The sequence below is a fragment of the Rhinoraja longicauda genome, chromosome 15, assembly GCF_053455715.1.
Source record: "Rhinoraja longicauda isolate Sanriku21f chromosome 15, sRhiLon1.1, whole genome shotgun sequence".
NCBI lineage: Eukaryota > Metazoa > Chordata > Chondrichthyes > Rajiformes > Arhynchobatidae > Rhinoraja > Rhinoraja longicauda.
The window spans coordinates 3,777,563-3,787,979 of record NC_135967.1 but is presented as its reverse complement, the minus strand read 5'-3'; the positions used below and the strand labels follow the sequence as shown (position 1 = coordinate 3,787,979).

At 45.4% G+C, this 10,417-nt stretch overlaps 1 protein-coding gene across 2 annotated transcripts in view; it reads left to right on the top strand.

Moving 5' to 3' along the window:
• The first annotated feature begins 505 nt into the window (after positions 1-505).
• LOC144600486 (palmitoyltransferase ZDHHC15B-like) overlaps positions 506-10,417 on the top strand; it is a 65,884-nt gene continuing 55,972 nt past the window's right edge. For both annotated transcript variants that reach the window (XM_078412126.1, XM_078412125.1), the window contains exon 1: positions 506-761. In XM_078412126.1, coding sequence (XP_078268252.1) covers positions 644-761 — 118 coding nt within the window. In that variant the 5' untranslated portion in view covers positions 506-643. The remainder of the gene's footprint in view (positions 762-10,417) is intronic.

Sequence of the window (10,417 nt, the reverse complement as noted above, 5' to 3'; positions counted from 1 at the left end):
GGAATGGTTCCTCCGAGATCTTCCAGCATCTCTAAACTTAAATTAAAAACTTCTGTTTTTGTTTCAGGTTCTGGCATCTAAGATGTTATTTGTTTTCCAATACTAGTGACTATTAACCAACCGTAAATAGACGAAGCTGGACCGAAATATTCCGAAATGGGGGGGGGGGGGGGGGGGGGGGAGCTGTTCCTGAACAAACCGAAGCAGGCCGCAGCTTTCCGGAGAGAGCCGAGGCCCCCTGGCGTTGTGACGGAAGGAGTCGGCGCTGTGACGTTAGGAGCCGAGCGGGCCGGCGTTGTGACGGAAGGAGCCGGCGCTGTGACGTAAGGAGCCGAGCGGGCCGGCGCTTTGACGGAAGGAGCCGAGCGGGCCGGCGCTGTGACGGAAGGAGCCGAGCGGGCCGGCGCTGTGACGGAAGGAGCCGAGCGGGCCGGCGCCGTGGCGGAGAGAGCCGAGGCCGCCTGGTGCTGTGGCGGAGAGAGCCGAGCGGGCCGGCGCTGTGGCGGAGGGAGCCGGCGCTGTGGCGGAGGGAGCCGAGCGGGCCGGCGCTGTGGCGGAGGGAGCCGAGCGGGCCGCGGCGGCCGGCAGGGTCGGTGAGGCAGTGCCAGTGTTGTCGGCACCGGCCGATCGGCCGGCTGGGAAAATGGCGATATCGCGAGGACTGTTGTGCTGCCAGCGGGTGTTGGCTTGGATACCGGTGCTCATCATCACCCTGGTTGTGCTTTGGTCTTACTACGCCTATGTGATCGAGCTGTGTGTCTGTAAGTGGCTCTTTATTTTGAAATTGGTGCTGACGGGAAAAGGGAGCTATTGGCTGTGTCCACTGGCCGGCAACAGTCAAAGCCAGGGTCTGTTCACATCATCACATCGCTCCGACCGACCAAACTTGGCTGTCAGGGGAGGAGTACACGAACTGGGGAATTGTCCTGGTGCTCGACTTTAAATATACAGTACAGCTGTACCTGGGCAAATACATGTACAGGTCCCTCTGATTAGGGCAATCCCTTGGGATGGACGAAGATTTGCATCCACTCCTGATTTGTAGGCTCTGGGGTGACCGGGCGATGAGGCCAATGCGGGGACTGCAGTCTCCTCCACAGATGGGGCAGGAGTTTCTGAAGCCAGGGACAGGTAGATGGATTTCACAAGGCTTCTCTTTGCCCTGGATGCATGGACAAGGTTCTCGGTGCCATCCTGAATGTTAACATCATAGGCCAGGAGTCATTGGAAATATTGTATTTTCAAGTCAATTCGAGTTAATTGTCATATGGACAAGTATGGTGAAGGAGGTTATATAAATGTATTTAGGGCACTTCTTGTATTCGTTTGGTAGTCTCTTTCTTTGATAGAACTGTGTTGTTGACAGTTCTGGATACTGTTTCACCCTAATTTCTGAATTTTCCATTGAAATATGCCAATTAAATCGTGTTCCTACCAAACTTGTAATGTTAGGACTGCTTTCAGATTTATAATGAAGGTAGACAAAATGCTGGAGTAACTCAGATGTTTCGGGTCGAGACTGTTCAGTCTGAAGAAGGGTCTCAACCTGAAACATCATCCATTCCTTCTCTCCAAAGATGCATCTCGGGAGAGAAGGAATGGGTGATGTTTCGGGTCGAGACCCTTCTTCAGACCCCGCTGAAGAAGGGTCTCGACCTGAAACGTCACCCATTCCTTATCTCCCGAGATGCTGCCCGACCTGCTGAGTTACTCCAGCATTTTGTGAATAAATCGATTTGTACCAGCATCTGCAGTTATTTTCTTATATCCTTCTCTCCAAATATGCTGCCTGTCCCACTGAGTTACTCCAGCATTTTGTATCTACCTTCGATTTAAACCAGCATCTGCAGTTCTTTCCTACACCTTCAGATTTATATACATGCATTGAAAGATGTTGATGGCAACAGCACAGTTATTGCCCAGGGAATGTTACCAAATAATTACATTGGGTATTTGGGTTGATTTAGGGGAATGTATAAATATTGGGATCAAATCCGAAGGGGAATAACATGCACAACCCAGACCATCACACAAACCAACTTCCTTTCCATTGACTCCATTTATGCCTCGCGCTGTCTCGGCAAGCCTAGCAGCATAATCAAGAACGAGTCGCACCCTGGCCACTCCCTCTTCTCCCCTCTCCCATCAGACATCTGGTGAAAACACACACCTCCAGATTCAGGGACAGTTTCTTCCCAGCTGTTATCAGGCAACTGAATCATCCTGCCATATCAGAGAGCAGTCCTGAACTACTATCTCCTTCATTGGTGACCCTCGGACTATCCTTGTTCAGATTTTGCTGGCTTTACCTTTCACTAAACAGTATTCCTTTATCATGTATCTATACACTGTAAATGGCTCGATTGTAATCATGTATTGTCTTTCCGCTGACTGGGTTGCACGCAACAAAAGCTTTTCACTGTACTTCGGTACACATGACAATAAACTAAACACAAAAAAAAGAAAGACACATTAATCAGGGGCAGTCAGCATGGAGTTGCTAAGGGAAGGTCATATCTGTCTACTTTGAATTTTTTTAAGAAGGTGAAAAGAAAGGTCGATGAGGAAAATGTGTTTGCTGTCAGCTACCCAATTTTCGGCAAGTTCCATGTGACAGGTTCATCAAAAAAGTAAATGCTCATGAGATCCAAAGGAGAGGGGAGATTGGATTCAAAACTGCTCAGAAGCAAAAAGCAAAAGTTAATTGCTGATGCATGTTTTTTTGCTATTAGATGATGTTCCACATGATTTGGTGCTGTTTGTAATATACATTAATGAAGTAGACTGAAAGAAGTTTGCATAGAAAATTTGCATGAAGAAATTACAGCAGCATATAATCCTCCAACATTTTCGCCACCTCCAACGGGATCCCACTACTGGCCACATCATCCCATCTCCACCGCTCTCTGCTTTCCACAGAGACCGTTCCCTCCGCAAATCCCTGGACAACTCGTCCCTTCCCACCCAAACTACCCCCTCCCCAGGTACTTTCCCCAGCAACCGTAGGAGATGCAACACCTGTCCCTTTATCTCCCCCCTCGACTCCATCCAAGGACCCCAACAGCCTTTTCAGGTGAGGCAGAGGTTCACTTGCACCTTCTCCATCCTCATCTGCTGTATCCGCTGTTCCAGGTTTCAACTTCTCTACATCGGCGAGACCAAGCGCAGACTCGGCGATCGTTTCGCTGAATACCTCCGCTCAGTCTGCCTTAACCTACCTGATCTCCCGGTTGCTCAGCACTTTAACTCCCCCTCCCATTCCCAATCTGACCTTTCTGTCCTGGGCCTCCTCCATTGTCAGAGTGAGTCCCAGTGCAAATTGGAGGAACAGCCCCTCATATTTCACTTGGGTAGTTTACAGCCCAGCAGTATGAACATTGACTTCTCTAAATTCAAATAGCCCATGCTTTCCCTCTCTCTCCATGCCCTCCCCCTCCCAGTTCTCCCACCAGTCTTACTGCCTCCGATTACATTCTATGTCTGTCCTGCCCACTCCCCTGACACTAGTCTGAAGAAGGGTCTCGACCCGAAACGTCACCCATTCCTTCTCTCCAGAGATGCTGCCTGTCCCGCTGAGTTACTCCAGCATTTTGTGGCTACCTTCGATTTAAACCAGCATCTGCAGTTCTTTACGACACGTAAAGAAGTTTGCAGTTGATACACTAAATAGCAATGTGATTTAATAGTGAGGAAGAAAGCATTATGTCACAGGAGGATATTAATGGGCTGGTCAATTTTGCAAGTGAGGTGTGAGGTAATCTATTTGGGCAAGTGCTACAAAGCAATTGACCATGGAAGGATGTGGAGAGGAAAACAGGGACCTCTGTCTACAGATGCTTAAAATTAGTGAGAGAGATAAATAAGGGTTTAAAAAAAACAAACACAAAATGCTGGAGTAACTCAGCGGGTCAGGCAACATCTCTGGAGAAAAACATAAAAATGCACCTTTCCTTTATAAGCCTTGATATAGAATACAGGAATAGGAAGGTTATTCTAGAACTATATATACCACTAAATAAGCCACAGGTAGAATTGCGCTTTAAAGAAAGCACATGCTAAACCTTCTAGATTTCGTACTCTTCCACAGCCTTGGCACCATTTGATAAATATGTTGCACATTTTCCATACAGTTTCTTATCTTGTATTAATCAAAATCACATGGCATCCAAAGGGAACATGGTAAACTATCCTGCCTCATTCTTACTGACCCGCTTGTAGCCTCAGACATAATCTGCCATACCATCAGTTGTAATACCTCTCATTGCCTGGTTGGAGTCTTCCCCCTCCTTTGTTTCCAATCTTGGCTGCCCATACGTAGCCAGAGAATTAACTGCAATGATTTTTCTTCCCACTGCTGTATGGTTACCTCTGTATTTTTTCCCCAGGGGTCTATATACTTCATTCTTCCTATTTTTCATTGACATCATCCTAAAACATGTCACATTCTATTTATATGCTGGCATCAGCCCACTCTACCTCATTTCTATCATTTTTCACCCTGCCACTGTGTCTGATTTATCACACTACTTGTCTTGGATGGAATAAGCAGAAATCACCTGTATCTATGTTCCTTTTTAGTCATCAACTTTTCTCCTTTCCTTGACTTTTGTCGGAGGCGTAATGGATCTATATGGAATTTGCTGTAATCATCCTTGAGTTTCTAATGATATATTTTCTTTGATCAATTTTTACCTTTTACTGTACCCAAGCCCTCAAGTTTCTGCTGCTGAAATTCTCAGATTTGGCTTTATCTATGTGACTGGTCCTATGATGTCCTGGTTGTCTTTCTATCTTCCACTTTATGCAAACGAATTCATCCAAAATTCGGTGGCTCATATTCTAAATTGCACTGTCCCATTTTTTCAGCAGCCCTGAGCTTGCTGACCTGCCCAGCTCCTTTTCCAGTAATGCTTCAGTACTATACTTCTCACTTATTTTCAAATTATTGCTTTGTCTTTTTCTAAATCTATCACCATCCTCAGACTTTCTGTTAAATCTCTGGATTCTGACATTTCTGCATTGATCATGCAATTTTAATGACTGCAGCTTTGGTTTACTCGGTCTTGAGCTTCATCATATTCTCCTATCTCATTATGTATGTGATATGATCAGTGTGGGGCCCTGATAGACTCCATATCAAACAGAGTCCAGCAGGGTAGTTGCTTTACTTTTGAAATAAACCATTTAAAAGCACTGTGAATCATGAGCAAAAATAATGCCCAACAAAATTTTGTTTTTAATTGCAAGCAGCAATGGCAGACATTATCAGATGTTCAGTTTTACCTAAATGTAGTATAAAAAATTTGGCTCAAATTTGTATCATTAAAAGGAATCGATATGCTAGCTGTTCCCTAGAGGAGGGTGGGACAACTATAGTGTAATTGCTTGTGCTTCGTATGGAGTTCGATCCGCTTACCGGATGTGTTCCAGTTTAATTCCATCGGGACTCTAAAGAGCCATTACATAACCTTGTTGTAATTCAACCCAAAATATGCCAATAATCTCCAGGAGCCTAAACCATTTGGATTTAATGACAGCACATTGCATCTAAATTCCAGTATTCAGTAACAAGATGAAATGCATTTTTTGGAAAAGTCGAGCAATTGATGATATAAAAGCTGATTGCTTCTCCCTCAGTCTAATCCAGAAGTTTTCTATCTTGAATTCAAAATTCATTTATTTTTACTTTACTTTCATAAACCAAATCATAAACAAAATCATGAAAAGGTTATGGTCAGCCTCTATCTTGAACTAATGCAAACCAGATCGAGGCATTGACCCAACTGATATATGGAAACCTGCTTTCACAGGTTGTCGTGAAATATCCTGCAATCTGTTTATGCTTTCTTTCTTTTCACTAATGTCGTAGAGTCAAACAGTGTGGAAACAGGTCCATTGGACCAACTTGCCCACACCAACCAACATGTCCCATCTACATTAGTCCCACCTTCCTGCGTTTAGGCTCAGAAGGCAGTGGAGGCCAATTCTCTGAATGCATTCACGAGAGAGCTAGATAGAGCTCTTAAGGATAGCGGAGTCAGGGGGTATGGGGAGAAGGCAGGAACGGGGTACTGATTGAGAATGATCAGCCATGATCACATTGAATGGTGGTGCTGGCTTGAAGGGCCGAATGGCCTACTCCTGCACCTATTGTCTATTGACTTCCAAAAATGCAACCCCTCACATTTCTCTGTACAAAATTTCATCAACCATTCCTCAGCCCATCTGGCCAACTGATCAAGATCCGGCTTCAATTTTTGACAACCACATTCACTATCAACAATACCACCCATGTTTGTGTCATCTGCAAACTTGCTGATCATGCTATGTACGTTCACATCCAAATCATTGATATAGGTGACAAATAGCGATGGGCTCAGCACCAAATCCTGAGGCACACCACGAGTCACTGGCCGCCAGTTTGAAAAGCAACCTTCCACTATCACCCTCTGCTTCCTTTCATGAAGCCAATTTTCTATCCAATCAGCTACCCTTGGATACCATGCACTCTAACCTTCTAGAGCAGCCTACCATGCGGAACCTTGTTGAATGCTTTGCTGAAATCCATACATACAATGTCTACACCTCTGCCCTCATCATCCTTATTCATCTCATCATCAAAATTCAATCAGATTTTGGAGACACGACCTCACATGTACAAAATCATGCTGACCATCCCAAATCAGCCCTTGTCTTATCCCTCAGAAAACTCTTTAGTAACTTTCTGACCACAGATGTTAAGCTCACTGGCATGTAATTCCTAGCCTTTTCCCTGCAATATATGCCATCGAGGCGCAATATTTGCCATCCTCCAGTCTTCCGGCACCTCTCCTGTACTTAATGACGACTCATAAATCTCAGCCAGGGCACCTGCAATTTTCTCTCTAGCTTCTCACAGTGTCTATCCTCAGATATATCTGATCAAGCCCTGGGAATTTGTCTTCCTTCATACACGTCGGGACCTTTTTGACCGTAACACTGTCTGCTGTCAAAACACATCGATTGACTGCCCCATGTCCCCCAGTCCTCATGTCTTTCTCCACTGTCAAAACAGAGAAGTACTCTTTTCGGCTCCACGCACACTATGATTCCAGAGGGGTCCCACTCTCTGGTTACCCTTTTACTCTTTATGTACTTGTAAAATCTCTTGGGATTATCCATATTGGGATTATTCCCTTAGTATTGAATTGAATACATTTTTGAATTGAATACATTTTATTAGCCAAGTATGTATACATACAAGGAATTTGCCTTGGTGCTTTGCTCGCAAGTAACAACACGACATACAGTAAACAATAGCTAAACGTTATTCCCTTAGCTAAATGTTATTCCCTTATCTAAATGTTATTCCCTTATAATGTATCTATACACTGTAATTGGATTGATTGTAATCATGTATTGTTTTTCTGCTGACTGATTAGCACGCAACAAAAAGCTTTTCACTGTACCTCGGTCATGTGACAATAAACTAAACTAATAATGCTATCTGTCAGAGTTATCTCCTGTCCCCTTTTGGCCCTCCTGTATTTTGTTTTTAGCTTGCTCCATAATTCCTGGAACTCCTCCAGGGATACACTTGATCCCAGCTGTTTACACCTGCCCCATGCCTCCTTCTTACTCTTGACCAGAGTCACTATTTCCCTCATCATCCAAGCATCCTCACACTTCTTGCCTTGCCCTTCACTCTAACAGGGATGTGCGTGTCCTGAATTGTCAGCACACTTTAAACAACATCCCATTTTCCCTACGTTCCTTTTCCTTCAAACTACCTACTCCAGTCAACTTTAACAAATTCCTGTCTCATACCCTCAAAGTTGGCCATGCCACAATTTTGAATTTTAATTCATGGGCCAGCTCTGTCTCTATCCATAACAATCTTAAAGCTAATTGAACAGTGGTCGCTTTTCCCAAAAGCCTCATCCACGAACACTTCATCCATCTGTCCCTCCCAATTTTCCAAGACTCGATCAAGGATTACCCTCTCCCATGTGAGGCCCTCTACTTATTGCCGGAGGAAACTCTCTCAAACACATTTGACAAATCGTACCCCGTCCAAACCTTTCGCACTATGACATTCCCAGTCAATATTGGGAAAGTTTAAAATATCCAACTACGACAACCGTATTAGACTTGCAGCTGCCTGCAGTCACCTGGCATATTTGCTCTTCTAATTCCTGTTGACCATTTGGGGGCCTGTAGTACATTCCCAACAAGGTGATCATGAGCCACCTTTCCGAGATGCCCAGCGTGCCACTCCGTGACGCGGAGAGGAGCGTATTATACGGGCTGCTCCTGCACACTCTCCACTTCCTTGCCCTCGTCATCCGTCCGGACACGCCCTGTTACCACCTGTCGGCGGGAGCGGTCCCCAGTGGAGGTCTCTCTATAAGGTACTCCTCCCCCTTTACCTCGGGGACCTGGGGTGTTGCTTAAAGCCGTGGCCTGCAACAGGTACTTGAGCCGGTTCATGGAATCGTCAGCCACCTGTCACTTCTGCAGCGAGGAAGAGACCGTGTACCATTTGTCTTTACAGTGTGAGAGGTTGCACCCCCTGTTCCAGTATCTGAAGGGGCTGCTCCTCAAGTTTTGGCTCAATTTTAGTCCTACGCTCTTGATTTTTGGGCACCCGGTACAGAGGGTGGAGGGTCTGGAAGGAGGAGGGGGTCTCCCTGTCGGTCTGCTCCTGGGCCTGGCCAAGATGGCCATCCGCGGGTCCAGTCAACAGCACAGGGGTCAGCTGCTTGCCCCTTTTCCGAACTTGCATCCGTGCCCGCGTGTCTCTGGAGAGGGAACACGCGGTGTCCACGGGGACGCTGGAGGCTTTCCGTGAACGCTGGTCACCGCGGGAGGTCGAATATATTATTGACAAAGTTGACGGAGTTTTAATTTGATAATTGTTTTGTTTGTAAACTGCCAATACAGGCAGCTTTTGATTTGATCGCGTTACTCCTTGTATGTTTGTTTTGTTTTGGAATAAAGTATTTGTAAAAAAAAAACAAGATGATCCTCCCTTTCTTGTTCCGTAGCTCCACTGATATAGCCTCATTAGACAAACTATCCATAATAGAAACATAGAAAATAGGTGCCGGAGTAGGCCATTCGGCCCTTCGAGCCAGCACCGCCATTCAATATGATCATGGCTGATCATCCAAAGTCAGTACCCCGTTCCGGCTTTTTCCCCCATATCCCTTCATTCCCTTAGCCCTAAGAGCTAAACCTAACTCTTTCTTGAAATCATCCAGTGAATTGTGCTCTACTGCCTTCTGTGACAGAGAATTCCACAGACTCACAACTCTGGTTGAAAACGTTTTTCCTCATCTCAATCCTAAGTGGCCAACCCCTTATTCTTGAACTGTGACCCCTGGTTCTGGACTCCCCCAACATCGGGAACATTTTTCCTGCATCTACCCTGTTCAATCCTCGTAAGAATGTTATATGTTTCTATAAGATCCCATCTCATTCTTCCAAATTCCAGCGAATACAAGCCCAGTCCACCTATTCTTTCATAATACGTCAATCCCGCCATCCCGGGAATTAACCTGGTGAACTTACACTGCACTCCCTCAATAGCAATAATGGTTTTTTTCCCTCACATTTGGAGACCAAAATTGCACACAATACTCCAGGTACGGTCACACCAGGGCCCTGCTCAACTGCAGTAGGACCTCCTTGCTCCTAAACTCAAATCCTCTCGCAATGAAGGCCAACATGCCATTGGCTTTCTTCACTGCCTGTTGTACCTGCATGCTTACTTTCAGTGACTGATGTACAAGCACACCCAGGTCTCGTTGCACTTCCCCTTCTCTTAATTTGACACCATTCAGATAGTAATCTGTCTTCCTGTTTTTGCCACCAAAGTGGTTAACCTCACATTTAACCACATTATACTACATCTGCCATGCATCTGCCCACTCACCCAACCTATCCAAGTCACCCTGCAGCCTCATAGCATCCTCCTCGCAGCTCACACTGCCACCCAGCTTTGTGTCATCCGCAAAGTTAGAGATGTTACATTTAATTCCCTCATCTAAATCGTTAATATATATTGTAAACATCTGGGGTCCCAGCGCCAAGCCTTGCGGCACCTCACTAGTCACTGCCTGCCGTTCTGAAAAGGACCTGTTAATTCCTATTCTTTGCTTCCTGTCTGCCAACCAGTTCCCTATCCGTCAATAACCTACCCCCAATACCATGCGCTCTAATTTTGCACACCAATCTCTTGTGTGGGACCTTGTCAAAGGCTTTTTGAAAGTCCAGATACACCACACCCACTGGCTCTCCCTTATCCATTCTACTTGCTACATCCTCAAAAAATTCCAAAAGATTAGTCAACATGATTTCCCCTTCATAAATCCATGCTGACTTTGACCGATCCTGTCACTGCTCTCCAAATGCGCTGCTATTACATCTTTAATAA